The 20,265-nt window shown below is 36.2% G+C and overlaps 1 protein-coding gene across 2 annotated transcripts in view; it reads right to left on the bottom strand.

The window, feature by feature from the left end:
• Positions 1-19,983, bottom strand: part of dapk2b (death-associated protein kinase 2b) — a 38,905-nt gene extending 18,922 nt beyond the window's left edge. Inside the window, exons 1-3 of one of the 2 annotated variants that reach the window (XM_079414694.1) lie at positions 19,878-19,983; positions 19,122-19,309; positions 1,606-1,827 (exon numbers count right to left, since the gene is read on the bottom strand). In XM_079414694.1, the coding sequence (XP_079270820.1) occupies positions 1,606-1,827; positions 19,122-19,198 (299 nt within the window). In that variant the 5' untranslated portion in view covers positions 19,199-19,309; positions 19,878-19,983. Of the gene's footprint in view, positions 1-1,605; positions 1,828-13,695; positions 13,860-19,121; positions 19,310-19,877 lie in introns of those variants that run through there. The other variant, XM_079414695.1, reaches the window with a different exon arrangement.
• Between the last annotated feature and the right edge of the window lie 282 nt (positions 19,984-20,265).

Below are 20,265 nucleotides of genomic sequence, written 5' to 3'. Positions count from 1 at the left end.
ACAAACACACAGGCCGTGGAAGTTTAAACTGCTCCCATTCTATAGCACAAAGGGTCATGGGTAATATTCAGTGGAAGTAATATGCCATCTTGGCACCTTTGGCATGATATTTACAATGTACAATGATTTGGGATGCACTAATCCTGATGTCACATACTATTTAGGAATGGGAGGCAGACTGCACCTGATCCAATGAATAAGATGTTCGTTATGGTAGCTGAAACAGCTGTTATAATTCAGGACTAGATGGTAAGCCTTCTTTCGAGAACGTCTTAAGAGACTGAAATAGAGAACTACTGATTCAAACAGTCGTGACAAAAAGCTCTTGGACGAGGGAGGCAGGCATTAGTCAACTAAAGAGCAATGTCATTTGAGGACTCGCACTTGAAATAAAGCAGTAGCTTGCATTGATTTGAAGGTACAAACTAGTTTGTCATAGTTTTAATGGATTTCCTATTACATTTCTGAAAATGGCCTTCAAATCCAGCTAATATTTGATGTTTTTTTCTCATTCACTGTCCATTAAGAAATGTTAAAGGTGCGGTAACAAAAACAGCCTTTTCTAGTTCTAAGGTTCAGAGATATATAGAAGCTTGTTTTAGTCACTGAATTAAAAATAAAAAGGTAATTGCAACTTTTTATCTCTAATTTCTCCCTTACTCACAATTGCAAGATTATATCTCGCACTTCTGACTGTTTTTCTCGCAATTACAAGTTATGAAGCCAGAACTGTGAGATATAAATTAGCAGTTGTAAGGAAATGCCCGAACTGTGAGCTGACTTTATAACAGAATTGTGCAGGATATAAACTTGCAAATGAGAGAAAAATAGTCAGAATTGCAAGACATAAACTCACAAATGTGAGAAAAAAATCCAGAAATGCAATTCTGACTTTATTTCTGACAATTGCGAGTTTATATCCTGCAATTATGACTTTATAACTCGCAATTTATATCACCAAATTCGCAATTGCGAGAAAAAAGACAGAATTATGAAACAAAGTTACAATTGCAAGAAATAAATTCTGAATTGCAATTCTGACTATTTCTGATGAATGCGAGTTTATATTTCACAATTATAGCTTTATAATTCATAATTGCGAGTTTATATTTCACAATTTTGACATTATAACTTACAAATTCAATTAATTTATATCTCGCAATTCTACGTTTATATATTTCTCAGATATATATGTATTTATATCTAGATATATTTCTCAGAATTGGCAGAAAAAAGTCAGAATTTTGAGATATAAACATGACAAACTCACAACTGTGAGAAAAAAATCAGAATTGCAATTCTGACTTTATTTCTGACAATTGGGAGTTTATATCCCGCAGTTTTGGCTTTACAACTCGCAATTGCAACATTGTATCTCACAATTTTGAGAAAAACAATTCTGACTTTATATTTTGCAGTATTTCTCAGATATATTTATTTATATCTAGATATATTTCTTAGAATTGTGAGAAAACAGTCAGAATTGTGAGCTAAGTCGCTATTACCTTATCTTACATTACATTATCTTATTTTATCAGAGGACAGCTGTGCGAGTGGGTAATTGTAGCTCTCACAAACGGCGTGGGAGGACGTGTTCTCACTCACAGCTCCAGGATGAGCACCACGTCAGTGCGGTTCTCGTAAACGTCGTGCAACGTGATGATGTTGGGATGCTGGAGCTCCTGTAGGATGTCCACCTCTCTCTCTATCTCCTCTCGCCGAACGCCTCTCCGGCTCGCCCGATTCTGCCGCTTCTTGATGAACTTTGCAGCATATTCCACACCCGTACTCTTCTCCGTACAGCGCTTCACGATAGCAAACTGCCCACTGAGTAAAAGAGAGAGAGACACAGAAAAGCATTCAGTTGATGAATGATGAATGATCTGAGAAATCACATTTAACATTCATCTCCCCAGCATATGGTTAATAACACAATAGCAGAAAAAGCTGCCACATCACATCTGTCAGTTTTGTAGGATTAAAACATTTTCTAGTTTCCTCAAACAAACTTGTTTGAGAAAATAATCGACTGCACAAGAATAAAACAAAACGAACATTCGGAACAACGTATAAACCATTCATGTATATAAAGTGACAGTGCTCAATACACACACTAGCGAATTTAGTTTCAGTAGAAGCCAGTGCTTTCTTTTTTCTCCCTTGAACTCAATGTGTGCTCATTTAGATCTTTATGTGTGATGTAAATGTTATTGTAACAACATGAATGCATGAATTGTGAAGGAAGGTAGTGCCTCCACATCACTATGACTGGCTGATATCTGAATCAATAAATTAACAGATATTGACTTTTAAATGGATCAGACCGGTGGAAATCAATCTGAAACAAATCTTTATCTGATCTGTAAGATACGTAGTTTTTAAGCCCCACACAATTTGGTTAAATTAATATGCACATTTGGGTCTGCAACTGTTAATATATCTGTGTTGTTTACCCATGCTAAATGTGATATTTTTGCTCTGTGTGTTTTTTTGTTTTTATATATTTAACTAATTTCTTACAAAAATTCACAATAATTTAATAGTAACAAAACATAATTAATTAAACAAGCAGCAACAAAATTTTATCTGTAAGTTAAAACTCTGTGTAAATTGTAAATAAATTCTTTTTTATTTTTTTGCATTTGAAAATTGCAATTTCAAAACTTGCCATTGATTCAAAATGACTACAATAAATATGGAAAAATGTTTAAAAATACATACATTTCATTTTGATGTGACTTGTTTTTTTTTTATAAATACTATGTTAATATAAACATACAAAAATATTCTAATATTGGTTTATTGTTAATAGTCCCAAGACTATTAAAATGCAAGGCTTTATGCTATAAATTGATTAAAAGTAACAGTAAAGGTATTTATAATATTAATGACATTTATATTTATTTTTTTCAAAGTTTTACTAACAAAACAAATAATTAAAGTGACAAAAAGTATAAAGTAACAAAAAAGCATTTATACATTCATAGATTTTATTTCTACATTTTATTTTTTTTTAAATTATGGTACTTGAAGCAATTAGTGCATTAATAATAATATTAATAAAAATGCATAATTAAAAATGCATGAACCTGATGAGACAATGTGATTTGGTTTTAATAAACAGCATATATATATATATATATACACAGTGCCCTCCAAATGTATTGGAACAGTAAAGACAAAATTGCTCTGTTGGCTGTGGAGTCAAGACATTTGCAAATATGATTAAAAGATGAATATGAGACAAAACTACAGAATGTCACATTTTATTATTAGTCGTTTCAACACATAGATGTTTTACCAGCTAAGACGTTCAGCACTTTTAGAGTTTCATCCCTCTATCTGATGTGAGCATAAGTATTGGAACAGTTGCCTCACAGGTCTTTCTAAGTGATCAGCTGGGTCCTGTTGCATTAATTCTTCAGATATTAAAAGCAGGGAATGTGTCGTATCAGTTATATCCATTACTTATGTATTCCGAATCTTGCATTTGATGATGACACACACAAACCAGGATGAAGATGAGGGAGCTGACTTTGAGAGAAAAGTAAGCAATTCAGATGCTAAAAGAAAAGAGGAATTCAATTAGAGCTCTAGCAAAAACAAAGGGCATGGAGAAATCAAGAGTTTGGAAACCACCAGCGACACCAGCAACCAACAACTACCTGATCGGCTGAGAAAACAACAGTAGTTGATGACAGACAAATCATAAAAGCTGTGAAAATGAACCATAAAAGACGTGTCTGTAAAATCACAGAAAGCTGGGGTGATGCTCTGACAATCTACTGTCCTCAGGAGACTTTGGCACAGAATTACAGATGCTACACAGCAAGATGCAAACCTCTGACCAGCACCAAAAATAGAAAGGTAAGATTAGAGTTTGCAAAAAAGCACAAAGGTGAGCCAGAAGAGTTTTGGAACTGTGTTTATGGACCGATGAGACAAAGATTAATCTTTATCTAAGTGATGGGAAAGCAAAAATGTGGAGAAATAAAGGGAACTGCAAATAAACCCAAGCATACAGCCTCATCTGTAAAGCATGGTGGAGGTGGTGTCATGGCATGGGCATGCATGGCTGCCTCTGGAACAGGCCCTCTCAACTTTACTGATGACTTAATGTATGATGACAGTAGCAGAATGAATTTGGAAGGGTACAAAACCATCTTACCTACCAATATTCAAGAAAATGCCACCAGATTCAGTGCTTCATATTGCATCAGGACAATGACCCAAAACACCCTGCCAGTTCAGTCAAGGAATTTATAAGGACAAAGAAATGGAAAGTCTTAGATTGCCCAAGTCAATCTCCAGATTTAAATCCGATTCAACATGAATTTCACCAGCTGGAGAGGAGAGTAAAGGCAGAAACTCCCCAAAACAAACAACAATTGGGATTGGCTGCATTAAAGGCTGGGAAAAGTATTTCAAAGGATGAGAGCAAGAGTCTGGTGATGTCTATGGGTCACAGACTCACTGATGTGATTGTGATCAAGGGATCTGCAAATAAATAAAAGCTTTTAATCTTTTATATCTGCCTTATGTTCAACTGTCCCAATACTTATGCTCACATCAATGAGTGGGATGAACTCTAAAAGTGCTGTTCTTTTTATTTGATAAAACATGTATGTGTTGAAACAGCTAATAATACAAATGTGACATTCTGTAGTTTTGTCTTTACTGTTCCAGTACTTATGGAGGGGACATAATATATACAGTCAGGTCCATAAATATTGGGACATCGACACAATTCTAACATTTTTGGCTCTATACACCACCACAATGGATTTCAAATGAAAGGAACAAGATGGGCTTTAACTGCAGACTGTCAGCTTTAATTTGAGGGTATTTACATCCAAATCAGGTGAACGGTGTAGGAATTACAACAGTTTGCATATGTGCCTCCCACTTGTTAAGGGACCAAAAGTAATGGGACAATTGGCTTCTCAGCTGTTCCATGGCCAGGTGTGTGTTATTCCTTCATTATCCAAATTACAATGAGCAGATAAAAGGTCCAGAGTTCATTTCAAGTGTGCTATTTGCATTTGGAATCTGTTGCTGTCAACTGTCAAGATGAGATCCAAAGAGCTGTCACTATCAGTGAAGCAAGCCATCATTAGGCTGAAAAAACTAAACAAACCCATCAGAGAGATAGCAAAAACATTAGGCGTGGCTAGGGCTGGGTATCGAAGTTCGATACTTTTTAGGCACCGACCGAATTGCCTCGATACCACCGAGTATCGAAAAACGTCTTGTCGTTCGGTACCAAATGTCGATACCTAAGGGGTTAATCTCATTAACGTCAGTGAGCCAATAATCCTGCAGCACTAGGTCGGTGTGTTTGACTAGAAGTGACGCGGTGCTGATTGATCAGTGTTTGACATCCGGGAGAGATCCGTTTCGAAAGTGTACGGAGCAGTCTGCTCTCTATATCGCGCAGTTTGTTTACTATACACAGACTGAAGCTCGCGGTGATTTCAGCGTCTGCCGCCTAACTAAATAAAATTTTACCGTTTGATTCGAGTAAAACTAGCGTCATATCATATACACACAGAACTGTAAAGGTATTCTAGGCAACCCGTCAAAATAAAAGTTTGGTTTAACTTGGAAGACACTGCGGCAGAAATAAATTAATATTGTTCAGCGGACAGTACATACTGCTATTACTAGGCTACTATTAAAATTATTAAACTTTATTATTATTTATTTTTAGCAATGATCACACAACAGTTATTCCATTTTTACATTTTAATAGTAAACCCCCTTTGTTTGCCAAAATAAATAAACTTTGATTTCCAATAATTTAAAGAAATTAAATTAATGTTTTATGTCTTCATTTGAAAACCAGATACAGAACACAGAATTTCTGAGGAAAAATAAAACATTTCATTAGGCTATTTTAAGAATAAATTTAAATAAACTAAGTTGTTTTTATGCATTCAAATAATTAGACATACTACACCAGAATTTAATAACAATAAAACATATGGTGAAGGAAAATAAAACACCCACTTATGAAAGTGGATGAAGATTTAAAATTTCTTGAAGTCTTTAACAACCTAGAAATGATGATGTGTTTTAAAATGAACACGCACTAATGTAAACGTAGCCTAACAGATGTGTAAACTGAAAACAATTTGAACTTTATTAAAATTATTTATTTATTGTGTTGGATTTATTTTGTTCCTTTGTGCAGTGGCTCAGGAGATGAGTCTTTGAGTCTGTATAAATATCAACATTAAAAAATAGTTTTTTGAGATAATGTAATCTTATTAAAACTGATTTCATAAAACTGGTATCGAAAAAAGTATCGTTCAGGAACCGGTATCGAACTCAAGGTATCGGTATCTAAATTTTTTGAACGATACCCAGCCCTAGGCGTGGCCAAAACAACTGTTTGGAACATTCTTAAAAAGAAGGAACGCACCGGTGAGCTCAGCAACACCAAAAGACCCGGAAGACCACGGAAAACAACTGTGGTTGATGACCGAAGAATTCTTTCCCTGGTGAAGAAAACACCCTTCACAACAGTTGGCCAGATCAAGAACACTCTCCAGGAGGTAGGTGTATGTGTGTCGAAGTCAACAATCAAGAGAAGACTTCACCAGAGTGAATACAGAGGATTCACCACAAGATGTAAACCATTGGTGAGCCTCAAAAACAGGAAGGCCAGATTAGAGTTTGCCAAACGACATCTAAAAAAGCCTTCACAGTTCTGGAACAACATCCTATGGACAGATGAGACCAAGATCAACTTGTACCAGAGTGATGGGAAGAGAAGAGTATGGAGAAGGAAAGGAACTGCTCATGATCCTAAGCATACCACCTCATCAGTGAAGCATGGTGGTGGTAGTGTCATGACGTGGGCATGTATGGCTGCCAGTGGAACTGGTTCTCTTGTATTTATTGATGATGTGACGGCTGACAAAAGCAGCAGGATAAATTCTGAAGTGTTTCGGGCAATATTATCTGCTCATATCCTGCCAAATGCTTCAGAACTCACTGGACGGCGCTTCACAGTGCAGATGGACAGTGACCCAAAGCATACTGCAAAAGCAACCAAAGAGTTTTTGAAGGGAAAGAAGTGGACTGTTATGCAATGGTCAAGTCAATCACCTGACCTGAATCCGATTGAGCATGCATTTCACTTGCTGAAGACAAAACTGAAGGGAAAATGCCCCAAGAACAAGCAGGAACTGAAGACGGTTGCAGTAGAGGCCTGGCAGAGCATCACCAGGGATGAAACCCAGCGTCTGGTGATGTCTATGCGTTCCAGACTTCAGGCTGTAATTGACTGCAAAGGATTTGCAACCAAGTATTAAAAAGTGAAAGTTTGATTTATGATTATTATTCTGTCCCATTACTTTTGGTCCCTTAACAAGTGGGAGGCACATATGCAAACTGTTGTAATTCCTACACCGTTCACCTGATTTGGATGTAAATACCCTCAAATTAAAGCTGACAGTCTGCAGTTAAAGCCCATCTTGTTCCTTTCATTTGAAATCCATTGTGGTGGTGTATAGAGCCAAAAATGTTAGAATTGTGTCGATGTCCCAATATTTATGGACCTGACTGTATATATATATATATATATATATATATATATATATATATATATATATATATATATATATATAGTCTCAAGACAAAGGTAAAATTCTTTAATGAAAATGCTGTTTTAATGCATTATATGTTTTTTATGCCTTTTATATGCCTGAACATGAAATTATACTGGACTAAAAAAAATACACACCCACAAAGTGCACTTCTTCATCGCACAAGTTGACCACATGCCACTGAGACATAGTTTATTTAAAAGCATAAATAATTGCTTAATTTCCTTAAAATGTAAACAGAAATGCTTGAAATCCTTCAACACCAACTGGCAGTAACATTAGAAACAAGAGAAAATACTTAACTGGAGCCAAATGAGTCTAAGTATGGTCTCTATACGCTCTATTCAGCTCTATCGTGTGCAACATAAATCACCACGCTGCAGTTTAATTACAGAGACTCTTTAGCAATACTCCATACATCTAACATCCTAAGTAACGCCCACGTTCACATATCAATGCAGATTCAGTATGTAGTAACTTGGCATAGCTTTGCTTTTAGCCTGTGGAACCCATTGGGTTTGTGCTGTTGAACTGAACAATCAATTATGTGTTGGGTTTTTAATGCTGCAATATGTCTACAAGGATGGTTTGTACTCGACCTCCCTATAGAATCTCGGAACAGAACGTTTCTTGCATAGCGAGAGCCTGAGAGGAAATCCTGCTGCAGGGAAGCACGCGCCAACTGGGGTCACAGTGTGGGAGGAAAATGCTCTCAGAGAGGAGAGAGAAAGAGAAGAGGAATGCCACCCACCCACCGTTTCTGTGTCAAAGACGCTTTTGCTTCCTCACACACGCTTTGAACATTTCAAACAATATCTCCCGACACATGCTGCTCATGTTATTTGTTGGTTTGTGTAGACAGCGGGTAGAAAGGATACGTTAAAGTAGGGATGCACAGATACTGATTCATGATTCCAGATTCCAGTCCAGAAAGAAAGTTTAAAAGGTTTTAAAGGTGGGTCATACAATAGAAAAAATGCAATTGCTCTTTTAAATTAAAAAGTGTTCATTTTATCAAGTACTGTAGATGTATTCCAATCAATCATAGATATCATTTATCCTTCATTCTATTCATTCATTCTTTCTAACATTGGGCAATAAATCGCCATGATCTTGGCTTAACACCATATTATCATTAAGTAAACTAAAACCTTAACTAAAACCTTAAATGCTATATCAAACTGTTGCTAAAACAATATGGAATTAAAACAATATGTAATTTAAAACCCTCCGAAAGCCAAAGCACACAGGTACTACCATTCAAAAGATTGAGTCTGTATTTTTTTATGCTTTTGAAAGTCTCTTACACTCATCAAGGCAGCATTTAGTAATCAAAAATACAGGAATATTGTGAAATATTATTACAATTTATAATAACTGTTTTCTATTTTATTATATTTCATACATGCAATTTATTCCTGTGATGCAAAGCTGAATTTTCAGTATCATTACTCCTGTCTTTAGTGTCACATGATCCTTCATAATTTCATTTTTCATTTCAATATGCTGATTTGATTATTATCAATATAAAAAAATAAACTGTGTGGGAACAGTAATACATTTTTTTCAGGATTTTTTATTAACAAAGTTTAAAAAACTGTATTTGAAATAGAAATATTTTTAACATCTGGATATTAAATGTCTTTACTGTCATTTTTGGTCCATTTAATGCAATTAAATTGCAAATAATTGTGAATTTTGTTTTCTCACAATTCTGAAAAAAAAATGAATTGTGAGATGATAACTTCAAATTAAACTCACAATTCTGAAGTCTTAATTGTGCGATATGAACTTGAATTGTAAAATTAAAATGCACAATTATCTTTACGCATGTATATATGTATGTATTAATTTACTGTACAGAAATTCTTGGTGAAAATAAGCTTACATTGAATAATTATAGGTATTCATTTATTATTTAAAAAAATAGTGACCCCAAACTTTTCTACAGTATTATATAATGGCCTTCTCATTATTCAGCAACTTGGCTAATCACAACAAAGATAATGTACTTACAGAAACAAAGTCTTAAAAGTACAGCAACAAAAACAACATTTACTTTTAAATATAACAGATAGGGTGGTCAGTGCCTTTTAAGTTTAAACTCCTTTATTTGTCTTAGTACAGAAATGCATTCCTGATGCACATGGACAGGCAGCACATGAAGTCAACAGATTTAGGAAGTGTCTCTGAGTCACGACTATATCCGACTATGAGTCTAACAAGACCGAAGATCTAGACGGACTGCATGTAAACTGACTAAGTGAGCTGCTCTTGATATCATGCCTCATGTCTGCGGATGTACATTTGGCCCGGCTCATTATCAGCTGTGGCCAGAAAAAACTGCCCTCTCTAGACTCCATTGTGCTCATGCCAGACAAACTGTACCGTCACAGAGAGGAGGAATTAGAGGGAAACAAACAGCAGGATGAGGGGGAAAAGAAAAACGAGGGATGATGTCTTCACTGTGAAATGCATGGGATGTTTAGCAAGGTTTTTAAACATCATCATCTGCCGGACTGTCTTCTAGCAGACCCCAGACTTATAATTGATGACTGTGTTTTAGTCTTATGCCACTTATTAAATGTTACATTATACGTTTCATGTTGACTGTTAGTTCAGTTATAGATAAGAATATCATGCAACAACTTTGAGGGTTTTTGATTCTTCAAAGTACTGTGCTTCTGTGTTCCTGTTCCCCTTTCTCTGATCTCACATGGGAAGTATATAAAAATACGATGCTGCAGACTAAAGTTCTGTTTGTCACCTGCTGTTCTTGTTCATGCATCGAGTTCTGAATGCGCTGTGAAAATAGGCTGTGTGGATTATGCACAGCGAGCAGATGAGACCATGATTGCAGCCAGTTTTATTCCTTGTGTTTCGCATGAAGCGCCACTGAGAGCTTCCATAAGGCTGTGATAGGCTGTGTATATGTCTGTGTCTGTGTTATCATTGGAAGTATCATTAGTTTTCTTTCAAAGAAATCATTTTTTTTGCCACAGGAATGGTTCTTTATTTTTTTGTTTCCAGAAGGCACACGGCCTCAAGGCCAAGGGCAATTTGCCTGACCTTTCTGTTTGTTTTATTGCAAAAACACAGACATAATAAAGACAGAAAGATGTGTGAGCTAGGACAAGAAATACTGATTTAAAGAAAACAACTTTTATTTCACTCAGAGGACATTTTTCTCACTGTGTCTAATGTGGTTTTCTGTTCACATAACACAATGAAATCAAGAGAAGATTGCATTACAGTTCAGTGCCTTTGGCAAGTAGAACCGAAAATGTTTGATTGCTAAATCAGTAGGGACTATTGGCCACATCGATAACTATGTTTGTTTAACAACCCATAACCCACAGAGATATGAGGACGGCAAACACTGCTAGATCTCTGCCTGGAAAAAAGGGTCGGATTGTCCGCAGAGAGCTCAGAGGGGCCTACATGATAAGAGGTTTCCCCCAAACACATACACACACACACAGCGCAAAGGCATGGAAAACTAAAACAGTCTGCACTGGAATGTGTAGCCAGAGGGACGGCCTGGTCTCTTCCAGATCCACAGGAGAACACAAGCCTAGACCAAAACAACTCAGCGTCTCAAGTTTTCTTTCCATTTATCACATTAGCGGCATATTTCACCTCCACAGGTCACAATAATGTCATGTCAGTTTACAACACATGACGGTGCAGGCAACATATGTGTGAAGCGAATCTGTGTATAGCAATTTACTCAAAGCATATGATTTTCCGATTAAGTTCTATTAATGTCTATTCTGGTTAAGTATTATTGTACATCTCAACTTTTTGAGCTGTAATGTCCCAAAATTACATTTGCTTGGACATACACAGTTGTAAATTACGTGGATATTATGAATAAAGGTGTTTATGCCCCAAAAATCTGATTACAACAGAAATATTCCAGTTGTTTTATGCAGATTTTCAAAAAACTATAAACAGTTAAATCTGGTTGTTGTAAATTGACTTACACAACGCTTATAAAATCGGAATAGGACCATTTTCTGATTAATATTAGAATATTTTTGTAAACAGTAGCTAGAAAAATATTTCATATATTATTTGTGTCATAACTGTTACTAGGCTATATCATGTGCTTTTTCACATTTCACTTAGACAATATGACAATATCACTTAGACACAATTAAGGTGTGGTGAAATTAGCTAAATGTATGAAGCAAAGCTCACACAGAAGTCATTTTCATACCAAGTAGCTTACTGTCAGTCAAACAAGGTGAATCCACGTAACCAACTTGAACCTGTAGCACTATTTGCATAGGGAAATATTTCACCCTCACATGAAATTCCCAAAGGCATTTATTTCAATTGAAATGACTGGATTTCACATGCAAAAATTTACTGAATAACAGTAAATGTGGCTGCACTTAAACACTTCCTGATGAGGACAAAGTACTGCTTCACAAACTGACCTTACATTCAAATTCCTTCAAGAAGGTTTGTTTTAAAGCTGTATTACATGCTTTGTCAGAGGTATGATTTACAGACAATCTGAGGGAGGACAGAGGCATCCCATTGAAGGCATGCCACTAGTCTCTGTTCTAAGCCCGCTTGTGTTTCTGACGGCTGGAGGTCTCAGCGGATTTCCACTCCCAACAGCTGCTGGTTATTAGCCGGAGAGCCTTACTGGCCGTGTGCTTGACTAAACGGCGCCAGTCCAATATTCAAATGCAGGTCCAGAGGGGACATTATGACACTGAGTTTCATTGAGTCCATATGTGTATACATGAAAAAGCGTGTCCTTTGCTCTGACAACAGGATGGAACAGACGTTAATGCATTCTTTATCTGGGCTAGGTCTCAGTTAAATAGCGAGTTTAAAACAACAGAGCGTGTTTTTATTTCCACCACAATGGAAAATATGCATATTTCATTTACCAATCAGCTTTCAGGACCAGAAGTATCAATTTTTTGTAAAAAAAAATAAAACATTATTGCATTATGGATGTCACTTCTTTGAAATCCTGCCAGTGAGTTCCTCTCAAACTGAACACACACTGTCATTCCTCCCACACAATCTATCATAACAGCTTTTCAACTCCTTCATTTCACAGCTGCCGAATACTTGCTTTTCAGCACGTTGGACAGATGATTTTTTGCGAATAAAACATTAACAGACGCTTCATTAAAGCATCTTGTTTGGGCAGTATTCGGAAAACAGCAGTGAGGGAAGAATGCGAGGAATGTGCGTTGATGTTTCGACAGATCAACGTCCCTCCAACTCTTTTGCTACAAATAACTTTTTTTTTTTAATTCAAACTTGTTGTCATGCACAAAGAATTGCTATTATTGCACTGGGAGTTTTGTGAGGACTACAACTAGAGGCTTAAAATAGGCAACTTTACCAAGATACCCCTGGATCAGCTCATTGTGGGGATCAATAGCATCTGTCGTTCACTTCAGTAGTCAGACACCTACATATCTGGCCTTGAGCTTTGAAAGAAATGGATTCTTGAAAATATTAAATCAAAAAGTTTTAATGGGAATAGACTAGAAGAAAATATTTAATGCAAATAAAAACATTAAACATTAAACACATTAAACACAGGCAGGGCCAGTTTCTGCAAACATTATTTATACATTTGAACATTGCAACAATTTAGATACTGTTGCATTTATTGGTAGTTTTTATTAGCTGATACTAATATCTAGACATAATGTATACAATACTGTTCAAAGGTTTGGAGTCGATAAGATTTTTTGAAAGAAATTGACACTTTTATTCATCAAAGATGCATTCAGAGCGCAACAACAAAAAATGTAAAATAAATGTTGTTCTTTTGAAATGTCTATTTATCAAAGAATCCTGAAAATTGAAATTAAATTACAGATGGAACACTACAGACTGGAGTAAGGATGTTGAAATTTTAGCTTTGCATCACAGGAATAAATTACATTTTAAAATATATTTAAACAGAAAACAGTTATTTAAAATTGTAATAATATTTCACAATATTGCTATTTTTACTGAAATTTTTATCAAATAAATGCAAATTAACATTTTTCAATCTTTCATCAAGTCTCAGTATGACATATCGAATGGACTGTACCTTTTGTCCTTCACAGCATTTTTTCTGCACACTTCAAATTATATATGACGTCCACTCTGACTAAAGTCCACAGGCAGCTGTCTCTTCTTACGTGACTTGCTGAAATATGAGTCAAAAATGTCTTGACAAGTGTGTTATCAATGTGCGGGCTGATTACTTAGAGTATTAGTCATTGCAGTGTTCACTCTATGACTCATAAAGTTACTTTCACTCTGACATGGCAGAAAAGTTTGAAATGATCCTCCATTAATATCATAATCAAATTATCGGGGGCCTGGAACAACAGCTTTATGGGTGGGGACGTTATTGACATTAAATAGTCCCTCTTGTCCCCTGATTATCCCCATGACGACAGCCCTGTATATAGAGTATATGATGACTCACAGATAAGCGAACAGCCAATAAAGATACAGACCAGAAACATATGTTAAACTGTTATGGAAAAAACCTCACAAACCAACAGCTGCGCGTATGTTGCTATGTGGATGATTTGCACAATCTCTTAAAAAAGATACACATGCAGTACATATATTTATAAAATACTATCTATCATAATGTATCAAGAGTCCTGTCAAAACGTACACAAACACATCAACTCTAAAAAAATACATGAATTCTCTCATCTTCTGAGACTTTCATCACTTCCTCCTACTGCTTAACCTCAAATGAAGGGGAAGATGAAATGAGTTGCTTTTCTCTCATAAAACAAGCGGAATTGAAAGTTTTAAAATGCTTTTCATGAAGGGCTATCCAGAATCATCCGTCTGAGTTGCACATGTCAGATCTATATAAACTGAATGTTTCAGCCAAATATAAGTTTGCTCATGAAAGAGAGATTTGCCAAAGCCCGCTGACTCAAAAGCACAGTTAAGCAATGTTACAGGATCACTATGTACAATGTGTTACATAAGCGCTCTTCCTCTATCTTACCTGTCGAATAACAAACTAGCTGGAACTGGTATCTGTGACATTACTGCACAATATATACTGACTGGATCTTATAGACCTTTAGACATTTTAATTTAGACATTAATATAAATTTTCTGACATTAGTGATAAGAGCTCAGTATACTTCATAGAAAACATTGCGGGGGTTTGTACTATTTTTTTTTAAGCTTCTGGTGGTTGCATAACTATGGCCTAAAATACATGATATAGCAATAGCAATGATGCTATGGTTGAAACTGAGAACCAGTTCTGATTCAGAACTATCAAAAATACCAAAACCAAATACAGAGTTCTGCCATGGTTCTCTCCTGAATCGGTAGCCAATGAGCTCACTGCTCAACATTCAAATATATGACTAGTGCTCACTGTAGCAGTTTGCAGAGTGAGAGGATCCCTCTAACTCCCCCAGCTCCACCTGTATCTGCAACAGGGTGATTTCATGTATGTTATATATGGGAGTTAGTTCCTATATGTTATATGTGCAGCAACAGTATTTTTTACATGCTCACAGCAGTATGTATTGGCAGTAGCAAGTCTCGGTACTTGCTCTGCCACAGCAGCAACAGCAGCAGCAGCAGTGTATCTAAGACCAAATACATTAACATTGTCATGTACATTACCATGCCAATCCCTCCGAGAGTTGTCATGACAGAAATTATTTTAATGACGTTTTGTTCCATTAGCAGTTGTCAAACATCTACATTCATTCGCCAGTTTGGACGAAACATCATACTAAAAGAGAGCAAGTGAATTATTAAATAAAATGTCTACAATATGAATTATTTTCAATTTTATTATTTTTAATTATTTTACATTAAAACAACACAAACAAACAAAATACAATAAAGCAATCAAGGCTGTGTCGTATTTTGAACATATTCTCAATACATACATATTTTATAAGTTAAAGTGGTTAATAATGCCAACTATGAAAAACTATGTAAACATTATTTTTGAAAGTTGTCAATTAAACAAAGTTTATTGGAGCATGTTGTACAAGAAAATACTATTTCAGTTTTTCTACTTCAAAGTTGTTTAATTCAATTTGCAACTTGCCGTTTCTTTGTTTACAAGGCTTATCCTAGTAATTATTTGAGATTTACTAGCAATTTCTGAATGAAAATTATTTCAAAGTAATTTTTACAAAAAAATGTTGGATTTACATCAACATATCTTCCTGTAACAAACATGTACAATGACAAATATAGCCAACTTGCACACTGTCATCAGTCCATTATAGAGATTCCAATCATCTCTGAATAAAGCTCCTGTCACAAACAAGCCCCCACCTCCAGGGAACAAAGTGGTTGCATAAAGGGTCTCATTTGTCCCACACTGTCAACCTTTGAAGCAGGTGATTCATGCGGTGACAGCCAGTCCCTCCAACATGAACGCTGGTGGGAGTTTGTGAGTGTGAACAATTCTTTGCATTTAAGTCTCTTCATTCTTTCCATCATTCTCTCTCTCTCTCACTGTCCTCTTCTGATAGACATGTTTGCAGCTGCTAATGTGTTACAGATCATCACACACAGCTCTGTGAAACCACATTTGAGCTATTTCCTCTTTCACACGCAAGATACGCGTCAGTGTGCGTGAGCATTTCCACCTCAAACGCATCTGATACTCCATGACATGTCTGTGAGGACGTAGGCATCATTTTGAATCAAGAAAACCAAAACATTACCAAAAGAACTTCTAGGCTTTTTGAGTGCGGAGAGGACAGGATTGGTTTTAACACACACAGCTAAGCTAACAACCTTTAGCTCTTGTACTTTGTGCTGTAGTAGTCTGTATGTTCTCTCTTGTAACAATTACTATTGACTCATATTTAGGCTATTAAATGTATACTAAGTATAGATGTTAAACCTAACACTAAAGCTGTGTTCTAAACCCGAGTGAGCTGCAATGCTGTCTACTGCCTTCAACCACATAGACATCAACTCAACACAAAAAAAGAGCTCTGCACAGAAGCTTAGCATGTTGCTAAGCTAACAACACTATACTCAAAAAATAAATAACGCATAAATATTGGGTAAAATACTACAAAAATATTAAAAAATACCCAATGACATATACATATATTATAAATATTTCTCCTGCTTTCTCCACCATCTTGGATCCAGTTTGACTTTAATTTGGCAAAAATGGGGTATGATGAGATGGCCTGTAGTCAAATTACACATTTTGATTGATAAAATGGTCTTGTTATGCCTATTTTACCAATCAAAGTTTGTAATTCGACAGACTTACACTGAAGCAGGAAACCAAGCAATTTCTGGAGACAAGAACATCACAGAGAATTAGTGATTGGTTCTTTTGACTTAAAGAGATGAAAATGAAAATTACCCCATGATTTACTCACCCTGAAGCCATCCTAGGTGTATATAACTTTCTTCTTTCAGATCAATACAATTGGAGCTATATTAAAAAGTGTCCATGGCAGCTGGTTTGAGCTGGTTATAAACTGGTTATGAACTGGTCCTGAACAGGAGCTAGTTGCTTAGGACCAGCACATGACAAGCTTAAACCAGCTCAAACCATGCTTCAAAACATACCTAACCAACAAATGCAGTTTTTTTTCCAACAGGGAAGACCTTTATTAACTCCCCAGGGCTGTGTGGAGCGCTTTTTATGATGGATGGATGCACTTTTTTGGACTTCAAAAACTGAAAACCCATTCACTGCCATTATAAAGCTCAGAAGAGCCAGGATATTTCTTAGAATTGTGATTTTATTCGCCTGAAAGATCATTTACACCTAAAAGTCATATACACCTAAGATGGCTTGAGGGAAATCATGTGGTAATTTTAATTTCTCATTCTGGGTATCCCTTTAAGTGCTAATATAGTTATCATTATAGTTACCACTATAGTTATCATTTTTGGTTTGAACAGGTCAGTAAAGATCCACCTATCATCAACACCCTAAGCATGTTTAGGCTACTTCTGTACAAGCAAACGCCACTTATATTTTCTTCAGAAAATTGTTCAGTGCCTTTAAAGAAAATAAAAAAATCAACATTTTACCCACTATTTGTGCTATTTAAGATTATTACAGTACTGTATTGTTGAGTTCTTCAGAAAATGTAGCTTCAAATTCTAGTTGCATTTAAACAAAGCTGGTCCCTCATTAATATAAAGTAACTCCCCGTGAACGTACAGCGGAGCTATCAATCCCATTCTCAGTTACAGTCCTGCAAGGGAGCTCAGGTATCTCATCTAATCCAGGGTGTGTCATAGAAACTGTTCCTTTGAGTGGGACACAAAGCCATACAGGCAGATGGCTGAGCCTGTTACATATTGCAAACAATATCCAACATCTGTCTTTCTGCCGAAGCCAATAGTACCTCAACTAGGAGGTGTCCATGACAAAAGGGAACAACCTTTCCCAATTACAGAAGGATGCTTTTCCAAGTTTCCCTGAAAACAGTATTATGGCCTTTCTTGTACATATTCAAGTTTTTATATGGCAGATAAGCGCCAAAGGGTGACTTTCACCTGCAACCTATAACAAGGGGAGAGACATGGCAGTAACCTGGGTGTGAGACTATACACCTTTCCTGAATGTTCATGCAGTTTAGCACTTCCTGTCTGGATGGATTTGCAACTTCCTTCTGCTGAAATGGTAGAAATGCTGTTATTATAACAGCTTTTTGTGCATTAGTAAGTGTTAAGCTTGTCTGTTGTGGCAGCTTTTAAGGGGAGTGTGCTTTGTCAGAGAGAACAAAATATGACTCAAGAATGAGAACCGGTGCCAAGGGAAAAGAGGGTGGGGGGCCCTCACGGTTTAGCTCAGTGTACTCTAGATCCTTCCTAATATTCCTAACTAATATGTCCTTTTTAAGATTATTGTAACAATATGATATGCTAAAGCGATTGAAAAATTTCCTTTGTTTTGTAAAATGAAAGTCAGTAGTGTCCAAAAACCTTGACAGCCCTAAAAAAATTTTTTCCAAAAGAGGGTTTTTGCAGCGATGCCATAGAAGAACCATCTTTGGTTCCTCAAATAACCTTTCAGTGAACAGTTTCTAAAAGAACCACTTTTTAGTGTGAAGAACATTTAAAAAAATCTAAAGAACCTTTTTCTCCATAAAGAACTTTTGTATTGAAAGGTTCCATGTTAAAGGTTCTTAGACGCCAAAAAAGAACCTTTATTTGTTCTGCTGAAGAAAATAATCATACAATTTTTTAAACAACATGAATTTTCATTATAGGTTGAACTACATCCTCCATAACAGTTTTGATATACTGTAAAACCTTGGATGCATTTTGTTATTGTCCAGTGACATGACAAATCAGAGAAGCTTGTCAGGTGTAAAGTAAAACTTTTTTTTGTTCTCAAACTCTAGCTCCCCAGCTGTTAACCTGTCCCATAAATACCCTCGGGGGACGGTCCATATAACTTACCGGCACGTCAACAACCCACAAAAGCTGGAAGCGATAACAAAACATCCTGAGGCAACCCATAGTATCACTTACCTTCCGAGATCTTCACCGATGTCATAGAAATCCTCCACTTTTTGTTGCTTGAACACAGCCATTCCTAATGTCCTCATTGATGATGATTGTATCTCGGTAAACAAGGGACAGCAGGTCAAATCTGTCTGAAGGTGTCCCTCGAGAAGCACACAGACTTAGGAAGTTCTGCAGAATTGTAGGGTGCAGCTCTGAAAGTCACAGACACTCACATTAGCACATGTTCCAGCATGCTGCACTACATTCCTTCACTTCCAACAAGGTGTAAGCGCATGCATCACATCTTTCTCACTTGGACGTATAAGGCAATGTGAGAATGTCACAAATTAAGCAGTTTTGCTTACTGGTGATGTAGCCTAAGGTATGAATGCACCAGACAGAAAGAGTCATAAGTAGGATAAAACTGATGTCTCAAGTCATTAAAAGTGATCAAATGACTCTCTTTAGAAGAAAATGAGGGTTCTCAATGTCGTGAGAATTATCCGGTGAAATTGAGACATTTGTTTCATCACATACTGACTTACTGTTAAATAAGTAAAGAATATAAGTATATTGATAATATCATGATAAACATTTACATTACAGGTGTAAGAAAACACACTGTAGGCTACTGTTGTTTGTTGTAGCTACTAACATAATAACCATGAGAAACATTCACACCATAATTGAGCACAAGTTTTACAAGACACACTGAACTACTACAAGAAGAAGTAGCTTTGACACTTTAATGAATAAGAAAATGTGGGTTGTTACACTTACCTTTTCTTTTAAGAAATAACACTTATTTTACTGTATTCCGCTGCAATAAAGCACAGCCTATTCCCGGGTTTGAGCGCGTCTCTCGCGCTGTTGAACTGATGAGACTGGAGCAGCGCACGCGCTTATGTTGTCAATCTCGCGCCACCTGTTGAGCGGTGATGTCAGATTGGCGATTCTTTCCAGTGAATCAGTTGAATCGGTTCAAACCAATGAAGTCTCGTTCAAACACACCGGTGTAAATGAGTCGTTTAGGAAATAGGCATATTAATTAAAATGCACTTAAGTTTGATTTCAGTAGTTCAATTCAGTAAAAAGTATTAAAGAAGTAGGTCTTTTTTTAATCTAATGAATATTTTAGTCTGAGTGTAAATGTATCGACTCAGTATCT

The sequence above is a fragment of the Barbus barbus genome (assembly GCF_936440315.1).
Source record: "Barbus barbus genome assembly, chromosome: 50".
In the NCBI taxonomy this organism is placed as follows: domain Eukaryota; kingdom Metazoa; phylum Chordata; class Actinopteri; order Cypriniformes; family Cyprinidae; genus Barbus; species Barbus barbus.
The sequence above is the reverse complement of the archived record's forward strand: the minus strand, read 5'-3'. Positions and strand labels throughout refer to the sequence as shown.